General features: G+C 54.0%; 2 protein-coding genes across 2 annotated transcripts; one reads left to right on the forward strand and one right to left on the reverse strand.

Annotated features, from left to right (window-relative positions):
- Positions 1–3,327: 3,327 nt before the first annotated feature.
- Positions 3,328–4,012, reverse strand: J4E88_010149 (uncharacterized protein; the record flags this gene model as incomplete). Its single annotated transcript, XM_049403744.1, has 2 exons — positions 3,328–3,527; positions 3,592–4,012. The coding sequence occupies 2 exons, from the start codon at positions 4,010–4,012 to the stop codon at positions 3,328–3,330; spliced, it is 621 nt and encodes a 206-aa protein (XP_049250524.1).
- Positions 4,013–6,450: 2,438 nt separating this feature from the next.
- On the forward strand, positions 6,451–8,145 carry J4E88_010150 (uncharacterized protein; the record flags this gene model as incomplete). Its single annotated transcript, XM_049403745.1, has 2 exons — positions 6,451–6,595; positions 6,647–8,145. The coding sequence occupies 2 exons, from the start codon at positions 6,451–6,453 to the stop codon at positions 8,143–8,145; spliced, it is 1,644 nt and encodes a 547-aa protein (XP_049250525.1).
- Between the last annotated feature and the right edge of the window lie 10,889 nt (positions 8,146–19,034).

Raw genomic sequence — 19,034 nt, forward strand, 5'->3', positions numbered from 1 at the left:
AATGGAGGCCGAGTACGACTATATTCCTGTCTCGATAGTCCGCCTTCAATGAGAGTGAAGACAGCGGTGCAATCGTCCATGGTTGCAGAAGCTTTGTGCAGCCGTTATCGCCTTGCGCGAGCAAACATAGCGGATTGGAAGGCAGCTCCGAAAGCACAAGATCAGCCCTGAACAAGAGAAAAGACGGACTCTGACGCGCCACAGGAGAAGCTCAGAGCGTGTGTAGTTCTGGTAGCGGTGGACGCCTCACTCCGCCCAAGGCAAGGCAGACACCACCTCTAGAACTGCAGACGCAGTTGAAGCTTCCGGTGCGGTTGAAGGTGGTGTTTGCAGAGCGGGGATGTCCGTCAGGCGCAAGGTGATGAAAGTTGTGCAGCGAGACAGGAAATACTTCGACAGTTTGACATCTGCGTCGACTGTGAAGATGAACACCGCCTGCTTCATCGCAGTTAAGCGTGTGAAAGAATGCTGAGTTATGTCCTCCGTGTGCTTGTAATGTTAGCTACGTCTGATCTCTCTCTAGTGTGTGCTTACATGAGAGATTAGAATGCCGTTCAAAAATGCCTGGTAGGGCGCTACCGTGTGAACGTCGTTCCCGATCACTACGGTGAGGTGATCTGGCGTGTACTGGAGACTTTTAAGGCGAGCAAAAAGATCCCGTCCGTGAGCCTCGGATCCAGTGACCGAGAGGCAGGTGGTCAGCTTTCCGTTCAACGCGGCCATGGTAGCGAGCCGGCTTGCGAGATTCTTTGCGTACGTCCCAGCATTAGTTCCTGTTTCCGCCCGTACTACTACCATCGTTCCGTCATGAGGCTCAATAGCGGCCAAGGTGCTGTCTTGGATGTTATGTGTGGTATCAGTCCAGACAGGATCTGGTAGCATCTTTTCTTCGTAGAACGGTCGAGGCGGTGGGGGTAGGGACGGCCTTGACATCACGATTGACTTTGTTGGGCTGCGCTCGGCAAGCTGTTCCAACTCGATTGGATACGACGAAAGACCTGCCCGCTTTAGTATGGCTCAGAAAGACGTCTTCGAAGTGGAAAGAACCGCAGACAAAGCCGCAGACAAAACTTACTCGCTACTATGTGGATGTAACCGTCGAGATGAGAATTGAAATTTGGACGTGATGGTCACAGAATCACTGATTCAGAGTAGCCTAGGTCGATCTCAGGTAATGAGAGGTGTCGCGCTCAAAGATCATGCGTCACTGAATAGAGTGGCAGCTCGCGATATGAGATTATCGAGGGTTCTTTTGATCGTGAGTGAACGTTACGTGTCTTCATTCCTACCTCTTATAAGAGTGAAGGATGCGGTCACATAGCGACAAATCTGGGCGGGATGTTGATGGGGCGAGTCCGAGAGACAAACGATACCGAATGAAGCCAAACGGATCTCGTGCCACACAGTCACGGCACCTACTTCCAATTTCTTTGACTTCATCAATTACTATGGCGGATTAAAAGACTCCACCCCGCTTAGAGAATCGCCTGGCAAAATAGCCTCACCAGCGATGACAACTGGTGGCAGCAGGCCCTTGCGCAAACGATGGGACTAATGGACAGATGGGCTCGCGCCGCGTTCGCAAGTTCTATGCGACGTACGGCGGAGTCCTTGCAGCACGTTTCGTTGGAAGACATGTGCCTGTGCAAACGTCGTCTTCTACCGTACCGTTGGACCTTCTCTTAGAATTGTCTTTCGTCGAAAAATAGTGTCATATGAGACACCACCGATTGTATGCTTGGGGATACGCCATCCAGTACACGTGCGTTTGCTCTCTTTCGGGAAAGCAGCAAAATATGTCCCGGGCGCTCTTCATCACAGAGAAGACGCGTACATATTTGACCATACATACTATAGCGCAATGTTCAAGATCAGTGACTCCAACCAACAGATACATTCTTATGTAGAAAGAAGCATTCTCGCTATAAGAACTGGCAATCCGCGAAAGTCTTGAAGAATACCGAAAAAACTGAGAAGTACCGGAAGGTCGCTACCAGATTTGGGAACACCAAACTCGCACTATTACGTCTAGGGCTACCTTTCACGACATAATTGCGTCCATATGCTTGCTTACTCGAGGAGCCGAACGCCAACTGTGGACGCGTAGCTTGATCTCGGATGTCTGGGCAGTCGCAGCCAGAGAGCATTGATGCACCTCTACGCCATGTGTGTTAGCAGATTGCATGGACGATGAGGCCTGCGGCTAGACAGGCGCGAATGAAGATTCTTTCGATGAATGCGTGGCAGCCCGAACGGAAATGCTGCAGACTTCGCTCGAGATAGCAATATTGAGCCCGACGCCAACCGGCGGGGACGCTCATGCATCTAAGTATCAGGACGACGCTGGAGGTTCAGCTCGCAGTCGGTACAGGGGTTGTGCAGCGCTGGAGTGCATGAAATGCGACGTGGTGGATATGCGATCAGTGAGGCGTTGGGCAAGCAAAGGGTGGTGGACGTTGCCATGGCGTGGGCGACGGTGGGATGGGTGTTGGTGTTGGTGTTGGCGTGATGTGGGGTACTGTAGCGTGGGGCGGCAGGACCTGCCAATCGGCGGCATCCGGGTCGCGCCTGCCATGTCGAGTACGAAGACGCGTTGGCCTGCCCTCCATGTCCACGACGCCCGACCATGTATCGCCCGCGGTTCATTGCCGGTCGAGATGTATCAAATGACTAAGTCGCCGTTGACAATGTAAGACCAAAAGGTCGCTCAGCTCTCACAGGCATCTCAGCGTCTGCAGTGAGTCACATCACCTGACCATCATGCGAGAGCCGGTACAGGTACGCGCACAGCGGTGGCGGTACTGCGAAGAACGCAAAGCTGACTGACGGCGCAGTACATAGCTATGGATTGAATGCCGGCACCTCGCTTTCTCTCTAGCCACGACGCTCGAGAGTACCATACGGAGGCCGGCAAAGAGAATGCCTCGCCCAGACGACCGTCACGAAAGAAGTACGCGAGATGCCGCGCACCCCCACCGAGCAGCGCAACGAGAATGCGGGACTGTGCCAAGCGTGCGACAGGCAGAACTCAGCGAGGCTTGTTTCGTACCCGTTCCACGAGCCCTCATCGTTGTCGGCGACGCTTCCGCCACACGCGCTCGAATTGATGCGACCCCGCTGGCGTTCCCGGTTCTCCGCCGTTCACGTAGCGACCTCAGGGCTTGTTTCCCTCACGACGCACCTATCTACCCCAACATCCTCACATTCACTAGCAACAGGACGGACGACGAAAGCAGCACAGAGTAAAGATTGGAAAAACTCATGTCATTTGTTACATACATTGCCTGGAACTCCATCACCACCCGCGCCTCGTCAGCACCCGCCCGTCTATCCCAGTGAGCGCATTTCTCTTGTAATCCCCGCCCATTCCAAATCATCAAGGTCGCTTCCGTCTGCAAACACCCCATGGCCGCTCTCGTCTCTAGATTCGTCTCCAGAGGCCTCTGGTTCGTCGTGGTTGCCCTCGTCTTCAGAGTCCTCTGATTTCCATCTCTCTTCCTCCTCCAAGACGGAAAGGGTGCTCGGGCCTTAAAAGGTCGACGTACGAGATTAGCATGGGTCTCGTACGCACTTCGTAGAGTCAGGACTTACCATCGGTCGTTCTCTTGGACAGGCCGCCAATCTGCAGGAGGGCGTCCCTGTGTGTGGCCAGCTTTGCCAACAACTGGCCGCAGCGACGCTCCGCGTCTTGCTGTGCGTTTTGCGCCGCGAGCCTCTCACGCTTCTCGTCCACCACAGCAGCATCGCTTCTGCTAGCCCTGTCGCTCCATCGCTCGCACTCCTTCTTCCAGTGATCGATCTCGGCATTGGCTTCCTTGGCGGCAATCTTCCAGTACTTCGTTGCGGCGTTGGTGTAGTCCAGCGCGCGGTTCATGACATCAATGACGCCTGGTTCAACCGCAGATATGTTCGAACGCGTTGCTTTTTGGACACTGTCGGAGGTCCTCATGCGCTTGGGGGGAGGGGTCTGCGGCGACGCAGATCGTGGAGCGGGTCGCTTCGTTGAAGGCATGCTAACGAAGGGAGGCGTTCTGAATATTTTGCAATCTGATGGGACCCGAGAAGATACAGTACAGATGGTTGAGGAGTGGACTGGAAGACCGGGGACGAGCACAACTGTAGCAAACGCCTTGAGGTAGGGGAGGCTCTACCTCTTGCGTCTCGTCAGGGCGCCCTTCTTGTAGCATGTATCGGACACCCACTACAATCGCCCCTCGTTTTGAAACCTATTGGGGCGCAATATCTCAGAGTTCATGAGCACGTCCCGTGCTGCGACTACATTTTCCACTATCACCCCAATATCCGCGCGACCAGCCGCATGTCTCTGGTCTGATACCGACGCCTCACCCCCACATTACTCTGCACATTCAGCCGAACTGGCTATACATCACGTTTGGAGAGGCTACACCATGGGTTGCCATTGCTGTCGTCATGTCTCGGTTCGCTATTGGCTACGCCCTCAGTCCCAGAAACATGTCTGAGATAGCGCTGAATGGCTCGATTGGAAGAAGACGAAGGATCAAGATCCACGAAACAGCTTGCATGATACCCACTCGTTGACATGATGCTTCTCATGTAGCGGTGACCTGGTGGCGTTGCTGGGCGTGCCTATGCCGATTATCAGCGGACCTTGTGCTACTGTCCATGCCACATCCCGTGGTGGAGACAACTTTCTCAGTGGGTCGATTTTACGGTTGGGACGAGCGTCGGTGGGTGCGAGATGCGGGAGAGTCCCGTCGCTTCCTCACTTTGGTCACGGCTCAGACGCGCTTTCCGTCTGCGTCAAACGTCGCCTCTCCAATACACTTCGCCCTTTACCTTCACTCCCCAATAATGCACTCGGGCAGAATGATCATGGGTCTTTCCTCTGTACTGCCAACACACTAATGAACACGGCGTAATCCGCAAGCTTACTCCACACGTCTCAGTCCGCTCCCGTCTTTGGCTTCGAAACATCTAGACACAAGACGCAGTTCACGACGTAGTCGCCAGGCTGCATGCTTGTCACATTGGCACTTTAGCTGCAGTCCCGGCAGACCAAAAGAAGCTTTACCAGAAAGCTAGCTCGCCATACCACTCCGACATTTTCATCACGTTCCCATTACGCGAGCGGCATTGTCGCTTTACCATGTTCACTCGCAAGTACTGCGCACGGACGTGGCCATTTGGCTCACTTTGCACGACTCATCACTTGGAACATATGCCATTCGGACCCATCACGCAATTTCCAGCCGCCTGGTCTCTGAGACCCAGTCCCCACTGTTGCTTCTGCTCACCGCGTCATTAACAAGCTCCACCGCTGTTTCTGCGAGCGCGCGACGTATCACTTCACGGCCCGCCGTGTGTAAATGGGCTCAGAATGCTGTGTAACGTTTCCTTTCAAGCCGCACAGACTCTTGCATGGGTTCGGTCGACCCTAGAACTCGCCGACTGGCTGTCTTCCCGGGTACCCGAGAGTCGGCCCAAGGTTTGGGCGAGTAACACTCGCCATGATCTCTGCTTTACAGCCACTCCAACCCGTGCCCCGACTGCCGCACCCCCACCTCCGTGCCTGAATAGCTGACACCCAGCCACCACCCCAGGAACCGACGCCTTGCATATCGAACAAACGACAACTTCAAGCCCAGCGCCCTTGTCAACATAGTAGTGACACCTACATCCTGATGCAGGTAGAGGTGGCGCAAGTCTGATCCGGAAGAGACGGCAACGCTGCTTCCATCACAGTCACTCCCCACAATGTATGAGCGCCAGCGCCCACGGCGCCCACGTCTATCACCGTTAACGTTCACGTGGCTATGCATGGTAGCTGCATGTCACCCGCAGATGGCAAACCCGAGGCGAATCTTCAGCACGACATGGCTGAACGCGTTGTTAGTCACAGACAAAGTCACTGCGCAGCTGATTATGGTAGCGGGAACCCGTCACACAGACCAACCAGTCCATTGGAAAGGGCAACGAGGCTATACCCAGTAAGATTGCGGCGGAGAAACACAATGGATTTGACAACTCCTGGACGTCGAGGAAACACACGCAAGCATCGTCATAGTAGACCGTTATCCTTTGCTTATCTGGCCGTGCGGAAAGTCAGTATTGACGTCCAATATCATTTCCGTCGGCACATCCGCAGTTGCAAACGCCGGTGCCGGACGCAGTCCGCGTGGTATCGGGCGCTCGCGCAGTGGTGATTTCGAAGAGACGGCACTCCTTGTCTTCTAGACTACGTCTGAAGAGTCGATTGTATTGTTCCAATATCATGGCCTCTGCAACGGCGTGGGCTTGTGCTGTCTTACGAGCCCCTGGCATCTTCGCGGCGAGCTTATCATCGGTCCTAGGTCATGATAAATATCACCCCATACTCAGATACCTCCATTTCTATCGTCGAAACGTCCCGTCCATCTAATCATCATCCAACCAGCCACTGTTTTCATGCCCTTCTACTAGGTACCGAACATGTACCGAGCCAACGAACTCAAGCGCTCGTCTTACCACTACCCTCCCACCACTCAACACATATTGCCCCGCGAGGATTTTGTGGACCGTGATCAGCAACGGGCGCAAGACCACGTTGAGAAGCTCGTCCTTCGCGCCGGCAATGGTACGTCTTGCACGACCTTTGGCACTTTCATCTCATCTAATAGCATTTCAGGCTCGGCATCGACGGCTTCACCCACACAAACCCTCGATCGCAGGCCGATAGAACTTCCAGACCACGTTGTCATCGCATGTCCCCGGCGCATCCACTCTTCCGCGCGCGCATTTCGCAACGATCCAAGCGACAAACAAGAGAAGATCAATCGATACCTCGATGAGCTGGACGCGGCGGTAACCGGAATCGACCAAGAGCTAAGGGGCTTTTACAAGGTGCGGCCTGGCGGGCAGGTAGCTCCATGGCGTCTGTCACATAATGGCGGATCGAGCTTGAGGTGGGGTTTCCGGACCGAGGAGACGCAGCCCCTCGAAAACCTCACGGCCGTTTCTGGTGGGCTTCAGTTGCTCCTCCGCAACGGAACCGAATACTGGGAGCCTGGCTTTGGGGGCATCATCGAGGCTGGCCACACCGTCCGCCCAATGGGCCCCTTCGGATCGTCGGAACCCGTTGATACTAGCCACCAAGACACGACTCAGAGCCTCAATCCACCTGTCACTAATCGCCCGTGGGGTGACGAGGTCAGCGACCGCCCAAGTTCTGAACTAAAGCGCTCGGTCAGCGCTTCCTATGGGCCGCCATATGGTGAGCTACCCAAGCATTGGGTAGAGAAGCTCAACCATTCGGCTGGTTCGCATTCTCGCGCTGATGAAGACGACCTGTACCGTCGGGACTCTTTCGGCAAGAGGCCATATGCGCCCAAGGTGTTAGTCCACCCCCAGGAGGATGACTACAAGCTTGCCCAGTCTAGTCTTAACCCAAGCAAGCTTGGCCAGACACGCCACGAAGAAGGTGAGCTTGAACAAATATACCGGCGGGAACATCTTCTCACTGGCACAGCTGCGGCCACCGTTGCGCTTCCACCTAGTCCCTCTGACGGCCCCGACGACGTTGGGTTCGAGGCAGATGATGAGCCCCTAGCTGGTTTACCCTTTGACGAGGAGTCTATCTCAGATCCGGCTGTACCTGGGCTAAATATGGATTGGGTCTTCCCGATAGTACCCTCCACACGGATATTTGAAGATCCAGTGAAGCACGATCAAGGCCAATTCGTCGCCCATGTCTACGACGATGCTTCTATAAGCCCCTTCACCTCTGCACCCAGTCTGAGGTACACGGAGAGGGCTACTGTTGAGGCGTCGACTTTCTCGGACTTGTACCCTTGCAAGACGGTCGTTGCTTCATCCAACACCATCGCCTCAGACTTCCTTGAAAAGATCCAGCCGACACACGATGTAGTCGGTCCTCAGCCTACTTGGCCTCGGCTTCCGACGCGCCAAGATGCCAGCAACGACTTCGTCGTGGACATGTGCGAAGGCGCGGAGCAGGCGCGCGAGGGAGCGAACTGTCGGCCGAAGGATGTCTTCTCTGTCATCACCTTTCTCAAGTCCATCGGCAACTGCTTTGTGAAGTCTGTTGTCGTGCGTCTTTATCACCGCCCTCGGGACCGTTCTTTTCGACCAAGAAGAGATGATAGAGCCAACGTGAGCGGTTGCTGAGGATTATGGCATTTTGAAGAGTTGGTGAGTGCATTCCGCACGACATGGTTTCGGTGTTTGGGTGGTCTCTGCAATATTCACGGGGATGGTGATCATGTTGGAATCAAAGTCGGTCTTCTTGTTCAGGGCATAGCCATTGGTATCATGCAGTGTGTGAGTTGGCGCGCGATGTCATTCATTTCCTAGCTTGGGTCACCACCTCAAGCCTTTACGTTTCTTACTTTCAGCGCATCGTCAATGTAAAGTATATTGCCCTCGCTATGGGGCTTGAACTTCGCGTGGTATTTTACGATTTCCCGCTTCAACACATCTTACTCATAGAGGCGCTGATGTATTTACCTTACGAGTTCCCGCCTCCCGCTTCACGCTTCCTGCACACAGTAACGACCGTTTATGGTCGAATAATCAGCACACCGTGGTGATGTCTATCTCGGCGGGTGGGAGGCGAGGGTCCGAAAGCAATAGCTTCAGTCAACTCCACGTCAGAACCACTCCTGCATCGTTGAGTTTTGTTCGTTAGCTACAAAGTCACGTCGCTAGACCACCTTCACTACGGGCGCGCCCTCCGTGGTACGCAGGTTGCACGAATTGCCACTGGCCTGCCGTGACACCTAACTCAGCACGTCGCATTCCATTACTACCGAAGAATATCCATTTTGCAAATCCTTCTTTGCTCAGGTGACGCATCATACTCATCGACTCACTCCTGCGGCCGTACCAAGGAGTGTGCGTCGTCTTCTCCGTCGATACAGTGTTTGCAGCCGTATGGGTGACTAAACCAACGGCGCCATCGTCGTCAGCGCGCGGAAAGAGCGGACCGCTTGTAAAGTCCCGTCTCGACACGACAGGCGTGTGGTTGTGGTTGTGGTTGTTCTGGGCTTGTTGGTGGGCGTCGTCGCGGGTCGAGTTATCGCTCTTCGCTTCGTCTTGCGACGTACGCGCATGCCGGGTCTGTATCGGGGTATCGCTGGCACGTTTACTTGACAGCGCGCGTTGTGGGCCGAGAAAGGGTGGAAGCCAAGCACCGTGACGGCCAGCGTCGAGAGTGAGGTGGTGCTAAAGGTGACGTCATCGGTGCCATAATGGGCCGTCGACAGGAGGACTGTCGCGTGCACGGTGATTGCAGCGAAGCGGTCGTGACTGAGGCGACGTGCTGGTATGTGAGACGAGCAATGTTGGCCAGGCAAAGTATAAAAAGGGAAGGGGTAGATGTCAAAAGAGGGACCAGAATGCATCGGGAGACCAACCAGTGCAAAAGGGCAAAGGCGACATAGCTGCTTGAAGCTGGGTCCTGACTAGCTCACTCTGCCCGCGCGCTTGTGGCGCCCGCCAAAACTAGATCCCGCTAGCGCTGCCTACCCCACACGTCTGCAGCGCTCGAGTTCAGAGTTCATCAATCCACCAGACATCGCTGCCGACCCTGGAATGAATTCGTGCATCGTCAAAGTCCTCATCAGTCTGAAACACGAGATTTGTTCTTTATTAGATCAAGCTTCACGACAACAAACGCGCGAACCCGTGCATGCAGATTAATCATGTCATTCTTCGCTTCTCATCGCAGAGATATCTCCTTGACCATCTGTACATTGGCTTCTGATGCGACCAGCTTCGCAGTCGTCTGATCCAATCGGCTGATCAATTGCTTACACCATCTCGCCTACCTTTTCTTTGATACTTGTAGTTCTGTGTTTGAAGTGTCTTTCTTCTCCGTCATTTTGGACTACCAAAAGTATGGGCGATTATCGACCTTCACCACCCGGGCGGTCGAAGCTCACGAGCCATTCGTTCTCCCTGCACTATACACTTCTCAACTCCCTTCTTTGTCGTCCAAGCGATGTATACTAGAGCCAGCACTGATCGACGGACTTTTCGCGTATCGCTCGAGACGGCGAGTGACGTTGGCAACATTGTTCTCAAGATCAGTGGTATTCTCCCCGATCCTACGCACCACCGACTCGGCCCTAGATTTCAGTGATACCAGTGTCGGGCTGGGCGTCCACAATTCCGTACCATCAGTCATTGGATGGGGTCTGATGGTCGACGTCGTAGGGAGATCTTCACGGCTGACGCAATGTTGAGGCTCAGGGTTCTCAATGCGACATTCGTTCCTACAGCCAAGGTGACAAATACCGGACGCAGGTGCTGCTGGCCTCGCCTCACCATCCACAGGATCGCTATGCGTGTGATCGTGACTAGTAGGGGTGTTAGCGCGATCCGCACCCTCGACTAAAAGATGAATCGAGTGGCAGCAACTCTCGCGTGCCGCTCGCATCATGGCCGTTCCGTACTCGCTCAGTTCGGCCTCGGATAGGTCTTCTGCATGGCGGCACGGGCTGCGCGTGGTTGGTTGAACGTTGCTTGAGTCGGGGCAGTCCGCCATGGCCACCGTTTGACTTGCAGGAGATCTTAGTTCACGTCTGCGATCTGCCGGGACAATGGGCGTTGGCGGGCAGTATTCCTGCTAGCAAGATACGTTGATAAATCGCTGGAGACTCATCATCTAGCATAGTAACGCGATTGTCTGGGACAATCATGTGTATGATTGTGAGATTGGCAATCGCACGGTACAGCACGCAACATATCGCGTACATGACCTTATGCGAGTGCGTTGGTAAGTGAAAATGAGCAAGACAAGCTTCAACGACCTAGCAAATGATCGACCTCCCAGAAGAGGTACTTGAAGCCATTATAGGAAGGCAAACAGTATCCGGAGAATCCCATGGCGAAAGACGTGAACAGCCCATGATGCACAGCGTCGACGTTTGCGTCGCGGAACTCGTGAACAAAGGGCAGGACAATCCAGCCGAATGCCCAAGGTGTCAGACTCTTGCAGAGTTGGTTGCGCGCGAGATGGCAAGAGTGTTGATGGTTACATGTGATGTGGTGAAGGTGTGGTGTTCTACTCGAGCAGGGTGGGGCTGCGACGCTACGCCCTAAAACGATCAAGCGCCCCAGAACCTTCAGACCATCCAGATGTCACGACGTGCACGACATCCGGCCTACATCTCATGTCTCCGAATTCTGCGCGACTCCTGCGCCCGTCGCGCCCACGGGCGCCACGTCCCCCCAATTCTCGTTGCTGACTTCAATGTTCACATGAATGTGGCATGGTGTCTCGATCTCCAACACGTCGTCTTCGGCAAGGTAGTGTCTGCGTCGGCATCAGCACCGGGCTACACATCCTCACGCCGTCCAAGACTCGTATTCGGGACATGGTTTCCTAGCACGTTCAGGAAGCGCGTCATTGCCACAACGGAGATGTACGACAACAACAGCGAACTTCCCCGCGCCTCATCTCGGAGCCGCTATCGACTTTCTCACATCTCCTGCAACCTTGCGATCGAGCACAGCTTTACATCACACGTGGCGCCTTGGACAGTCAACCTCTTGAGGACTCCAATCTACTGGCGCAGCAACAACTTCGTCTACCGCAACTTGAGGTGACGTCACTTGCAGCGCATATATTCGATGGGCCTCTACCACAATGTTCTCCATTCCGTGACGACTTCGCCAATCAGCCACGATGCCGATGCGAGCGAACAGCAGCCTAGCTGGCACCAGGAGACCGACGCCCTCACCTTGGTGGTCGACAGCCATGCTATCCGGGCGTCATCCCACGCCAGCACCGACCGAGCCTGTCTTTCTGCTGGCGAGCGCAGCGCCGGCACGGACTTGGCAACCGTCAAGCTTCCCACAACGCTCGAGGCTGGCAAAGACACAAACGATGAGGTCGGCGACAGAGCGCACGACAGCGCAGAAGTGGTCGGTATACGACATGTCGTATTCTTGGCCACGACAGATCGCTGACACTTGCGCAGATACTGCCTATCTCCTCCTTCGCGACAAACGACCCTGTGACGAATGCACACACGCAGACCACCGATATGGCGATCCATACAGACCAGTCCCCAGAATACAACATACACATACACAGGGATTATTTGCCAACGGGTCATGCAAATAACCAAATTGCTCTTCGTTTCTTGATGAGCAACTTGGCTGGGACAGGGAAGAAGAGCTGGCTTGCTCTCTATTCTTCCTGTTGAAGCCCTGAACCGCGCCTTGCCCGCCGACTACGCGTCCGAAGTCGCTGTTATTCTGCGCGTGTCCTCCAACACGTGGGTGTCTCCTCCGCTTCCAGCGTCCGTCCTTGTTCACCATACTTTCTCCGGTATATTCTGGGTATCAGGGACCGCGAAGCGATAGCGGGGCCTCCCGCGGCAGGGCGCGCATTCAAGAACATGAGGGCAGGATGCGTTTACGGGCTGACAACAGCCGCCTACCTTTCAAGCTTGCGGTACCCGCGGTTTCCACTGTCAAGATTGGACGTTCAGGGGGCATAAACGCAGGTGGGAGCATTTCCCGCGCCTCAATCTTGAGTTTCGCCTCCATTGCATTCGTCCGGAGTCTAACTGACACTCTTCATAGCATCGCCCTTCACCTCGAACATCCAGTCCTGAGCGCCTTCCCCGTTCATCTCCGCGTCCTCGCTACATTTAGTTACTCCGCCCCAATCAAGCGAATTTCTTCACCGACGTAACCCTCGATGCGCCGACCAGCATGACAAACGCTGCGTTGTACCATGCGAAATCACCCGTACAATGTGGATCATACACAACAGGACGATGGAATCGCAGTACAACTCGGTCAAGCATATGCGAAAAGCCCCTCGTTCCTTGATGAGCAGCCAGGCTGCGGCAAGGGAAGTGGAGCTGGAGAGATAGAGCATGGCTTTGCTACAGGTACTACTCCACCTCATCGCACGCCGTGCGGACAACTTGCTGGTTGGTCGGCACCACGACGCTGCAGATGGAGGCTGAGGGCTCTGCGTCTCGCTCACGCTTCACATACGGCACATGGAAAGACCAAAAGCAACATGGAAGCATGGAGGATCAAAGTTGACGGATTCAAGGCCTCGGTACATGAGCTAGGCGTTGTCGTCGAGGGAGAGGTCTTGCAGGTTGTCGAGCCCCCTAAGAAAATCAACACCAGTCATATCGCGAGAGCCGAGATCAATACCAACTGTCGCGGTCGCGAAACAGCGATCTTCGGCGTAGAAGAGAGAGATCAGGCGGATTAGATTATCAAAGTCGCAGCAAGCCACTCGTGAGTCTGACTATTGCGACAGCACCTTCTACTTTGACTTACACCTACTCGCAGACTGAACGCAGTCCCATTGAAGGGTTTCATCACACGTACTGGGGCTCTGGCGACCCGATTGATTACCGCGGCGCGCACTTCCCGGGCGCCTGCCATGTCACTTGCGATGAAGGAGTCTCCCGCGCATACCACGTTCCAGGCTGCTAGCACGAACTACGTCTACCCTCGCAATGCTCCTCGGGATACAAAGATCCCTTCCGTACTTACACCCGCGGTGTCGTCACTGCTGGTAGCGCAGCCACGTTTCGAGGCTGAACCACCCGTCTGGCTCAACTGGGATTTTTGCAAAGACTAAACGCGAAGACTAGTCAACAGCTGACTCATTTCAAACCTGACGTTTCCAATCTCTCTGATTTAAAAAGTATCTTTGTGCAGGGTAGAGTCATGGATTGGGGTAATTGTGAGCGGCTCGTTGGACTCGGCATCGGACTCGCGCTGGGGGAAGTGGTCTCCTACACATTGGAGAACAATCCCTGTGAGGGGAGCTTTGCGATTGTCTCATTGCGGACAACGTTCATTCGCTACGCGTATTCAACCCTGTCTGCTTACAACTCTATCGAAAGAGCTTGGAAACTCCTGAACACGGCTTACTGGCGCTGCCCCATTTGGACATTGTTAACCATGTACACATCTGGAATTGATTATACATTAGCGGGCCTTCATGATCTGCTACTCGGCGCTTGATAGCAGCGATGAAGGTGAAGGTGAGAGCGATTTGGGGCTCATCGTCCTTCCTTCCGCCTCGTTTGTCCACACTACCTTTCCTTGATTGCTGCGACCATCGTCTTCGCCCCGCAACGACTCCACAGAGACGTCTGCTAAGCGTAACACGCGCAAAGATCGGTGCTTCAACACGCAGTCTAGTCAACTCACTCTCACGCCATAGAACTTGATTCCACTCCTAGCAAGAGCGCACACCAAAGCGTCTGGCGACATGTGTGTGCAGAGGGAGTAGATGAAGAAGGCCGATCGTCGAGTGCCTGTGCTTGGTATGATCACCGAGACCAGTGAGGAGCGCCATACCGACGAGACTGATGAGAACAGTGGTGAGACGCGTGACATCGGTGGAGAATGGAAAGTGAATGACTGGAAGAGCATTGCCGGTACAAACGACTGTCCATGGAACGAGCTGGATTCCTAGACGGGCGTCTGGAAGCTCTCGGTCAACGATGCGCAAGTACTGAAGACAAGGACCAGCTATAGAACAAAGACGACATACCAGCAAGAAGTCTTTGTGATAACGCCGCGCAGTACACGTCATGCGTTTAGTAGCCCTTCACGACCTCCATACCTGGGTATCGGATGATGTATGCTCCAGGCTTCTTCCTAGTAGTCGTACTTGCGACGCTGGTCCGGACAGCATTTATCGCTGATCAAGCCATGCACCACGCGTCCAGACTTATGATGCCGTTGACTCACAGAACTGACCATTCGATCCAGAACCTTCCCCCAGATTGTCTTCATCTACCTCTTAGGCCGTAGGCCTTCGCAACACTTCCTATCGATCCAAATATCTCTCATGTACCACCGAGACTTCCGTTATCCGACATGCTCGCAGAGGGCGACCTGCTCTCATTCTCTGCCCCGCGGTGGCCATCAGAAACAGGTCGCTAGGGTCCGCCCTTGGCGTTTGCAGCTCCACCGTGGTGAGCGTGAACGTGGGACCAGAGGTGACTGAGGAAGCGCGTCTTGGCGTACAACAAGTCTCCCACTTCTCGCAACAAGTTGTTTGCTCATCCTCATTCTACCGCACACCAACGCCTGCAAGCCCGTACTCCTGCGAACAACGAACGACGAGACCGTCGCGATGAATTCCGCAAGCGAGGCCACCGTGATAAAATCAGAGAACGAGCCCGCTACGGTGCAACGCGCAACCCCGGCGCAAGAATGTGCGTTGACCCTCAGACACCGCGTTCAAAAGGATACGGTGCAATACGACCATCCCAAATACCTACCGATGTGGGTAATGGGCCTCATGGCTATTGTCGAGGTTGAAGAGATCGATCCTCTCAGTCGAATCGGATCCGGGGATAAGGCTGACCTCTCTGCCCAAGTTGAGTTGAGTGACGAGGCGTCAATCTGTAGCGATACCAACTGCTCGAACGAGCCAGCCTTTTACTACGACGAGATCGAATAGAAGCACGAAGGAGAAGCCTCCGGCTACGGCGCTGATATCTGTGACGAAGCCGAGACCATCGTTTCCACAGGCGACGAAACGGACTTCAAGGACCGCATTGCAACGGATCTCATAGCAAAAGCTGTGTACGAGGAGAGTGGTAGCGATACGGTGAATTGCGGGTAAGTACAGCTGCCGACTCACTGCGTCATTGGCCTGGCTAATGACCCCCCTCACAGACTCGATTCAGATCGCGCAGACGGTCTACCACAACGATTAGGAGCCACAGCTCTAAGGTGGATCCAGGTTAAAATTCTCGCGTGTCTTCTATCCTCCCGCAAACGCACATGTCCAACGCCGCCTGCCTCAACACCAAAGACCCCCGTGTCAATCAATTTGACGCGGTGGATACGATACTGACAGTCTAGACTGGCTTTTTGAGACCACATACGACGACTGCGCGGAGACCACAGGAAGATAAATCATCAAGGAGGCGTTGCAGTTCACCTTTCCAGAACATGTTGGTTCCCTGGTGGACTACCAAACCTGCGTTTGCCATTTGCGTGTTCAGCTCCAGGTTATCATGGGACCAAGAAAGACTCGAGCCAGAGATGATGAAACTGGACAATCGCGAACACCTCGCTTCGTTCTCCACTCTCAAACCATACTCGATACCAATGAAGAGGAGGAAGAGGTATGCAAGCTCAAGGCGTGAGAGCATGATGCTCTTGGGTTGGAGGAGTACGAAACAGTGCGAACCCAAGAACAAGAAGCTGCTCAGGTAGAAGGAATTGACTTTGTCAAGGCTAGAGGTCTCGGAGTGATCAAAGCCCAGGGAATCAAGGTTGCCAGAGTCAGTCTTAGCCAAGAGTGATTACGCTCGCAGCACGTATGTGTTGTTTACTCGCTTACATGATCTATCAGATTTAATCTCAATCCTCTCTCCACGCTTGTCATGGACCTTGAAATTTGAAAACAGTAATTTCCAACGTTAGCTACCGTTACAGCAGCACCCACCCAGGCTCTTTTCTCTAGATCAGGAAGCTATACGCGGATCCGAGAACCAATGCAAGAAGCAGCAGGTCACGCCGAAGAACCAACGTACCGAGGACCCAAAGACTGCCCGAATACGTCGTACCAGCGACATGACAATCTTGATTACGACACAGTCAACGACGTCTCGCACTAAATTCTTTCAAGAGCTCCCAGTAACAACCCGAGTTCTTTCCACGGCTCACAATACCCCATATATCTGTTGCGGTTCACACGGATTCATATGCTGCCTTCAGACAACCGAAGGTCCGCGCCATTGTCACGCAGGCTTTCTTAGACCGTCATAATCTAGAGAACTCGAAGAAGGCTCGCGTAAACATACCCATCTTGTCTGCGCCCTCACTCTCCATCGCAAGTCAGAAGCCTGTTCATCTGAATTGGGGGTATTGCAAGGAATGATGGGGGTAAGCATCTCGAACGACTTTGCATCAACGGCGCAGCCTCGATTGTGTGCTGTAATTCAGGACACTATGCCCGCTGGAGATTCCATATAAAGAGTCTAGAAGAAATCCTGAGCTCTCATTTTGGAAAGATAACGGTGCATGTTCCACAGTCCCAAGCCGGTGTCTTGCGTGGGCTTTCTTGCTGCCGACAGAACGCAGACATCGAGACAGTAGATTAGGGTCCAGCATGTCCGCTGAGTGCTAAACCTATCGCACTAATGTGTAGCTGTTGTAGCGTTCTCGTCAACAACGGACGACCATTGCGGTGTCAAGGCGACCATAACGCATACGATCGTGTCGACCTGAGCAGTCAACGGCCTGCGAAGGCCAGCTGGAAAATAGAGTAGAGGCAGCGGTGGACATACTTACGAGGTATCAGTATTCTCGTCCTCGTGGTCGTGGCTTTCGTCTTAATGAAGATGCTCTCACAGCCAGTGCTGTCCTCCTCGTCTCCCTCAATAAGAGTGCTGAGCTTCTTGAGACGGCGCGTCTTCCTGTCCCACCAGCGCTCCATCTTTCGGGGAGTGATCGGATGGCACTTAGGGATGAGGACATGTATGTTAATCTGCAGGGTAATGGTGAACTGCCTTGCGGATCCGGTACATACCATGCTGACGTCGTGCAATATCTTCTGAGCTGTATATCTGTGGTAGGGAAGATAGCTTTCCGTGAAACTAGGATAGGAGCGCTTGGGCAAAAGGAACAGATTTCTGGGTGTGGAAGACCTCGGTTGGTGGTCGCTTCCGCATTCACTTTCACCATGAGTACGCACCAAGCGCCAAACCCCGGCGGATGTTCGTGTTGGCTCCAATAGGTCTCACTTCCTGGGGTTCGAAGCGCGTGTTATTAGATTCGCGCTGAGATGGTATTCCGCTGAGAAATGTGGTGGAGCTCGATCTTGATGCACGTTGGCATTTGAATGTCGAAGGAGGAGAGATACGGGCGTCGTGAGATGGATGACATGAACTTTCCGATATTCCATCTACCTGCAGGCTAGCGTGAACGTAACAGACCGCGGGACATCTTCTAACATTTGTACGGCTAATGCCGCAACTGCTTCAGATTTGATGCAGACCTCCAAGTCGACATGAAACGTGATGGCGACCCGTTTGTCTCGGTCGACCCGATCGCAGGTGCCAGGGAAGCTTCTGGTATTCGATCTCGGATGGCAAGACTAATTTTGAACTTTTCGTTTCTAACCAGCGATATCGAGCGATTGGGGCCGCTGTCAATAAGGCGCTAATTCCCGCCGCCCCAATCTCACACGTAGCTCTTGTGTTGACGATACTTCTCTTTTCGAGAGGACCTGATTGGATGGGTGCATATGGAATTCGGAAGTTGTGAGTCGCTCGTTCGCTTCGCGTCACCGCAGTACCATGGTCTCACACGTAGCAGTGAAGGTGAAAGGGACAGTAAGCGTGGAGAAGTGTGTGTCGTAGCGATCTTTTGCCAACTCGTACTGGCCAACATATCGCACTACTCCGACTCCTCCGACTTACCACCACCACTCTCACCACTCCCGAGCGACGCGTCGCAGTCCCCTCGGCCTGTCATGCTCATCTGTTTGATCGCCCACCAAAGCGTAGCATTTCCGAGACTCAGAAATCGAAGTCTACAAGGCCCCAACCCAAGCGACCGTTCGCGATGAGATTGTTAGTTGCACAGGAGTCCGTCGGTTCGTGAATGACCTGTTGCTCCATCTCGTCCATGCTCCGCAAGCGATGAAAAGGCGTTGGGACCAGTGCGTCCGCAATCTGAAACGTCGATTCAGAGAGCTCACCACGAGAGACGCGGCGGATGAGGGCAAAGAAGGCGGGGGCAGCTCCGTCGAAGAGGCCCAAGAAGGCATCGATCCAGGCGGAGAAGGCTACGATAGTATTGACGATATGAGCGATGGCGACCACGTGGTCAAAACCATTGAGCTCGAGTGAGTATATCCGCCGCGTGTTCGCAACTTGCCTAAGTGACTTTCATAGGGCGATCATCGAGTGGTTGGAAAGCATTCAGTGTGAGCTCGCCGCAATTGACCGCGCAAGAGCAGAATAAGCCAGAGCGAGACTTTGTGCAGACCCTCGAGCCCTATGAGCGACGCGACGAGAGCAGCTTTCGGCAACGCG

This window comes from Alternaria novae-zelandiae, assembly GCF_023758075.1.
Source record: "Alternaria novae-zelandiae strain BMP 2774 chromosome Unknown scaffold_29, whole genome shotgun sequence".
Taxonomy (NCBI): domain Eukaryota; kingdom Fungi; phylum Ascomycota; class Dothideomycetes; order Pleosporales; family Pleosporaceae; genus Alternaria; species Alternaria novae-zelandiae.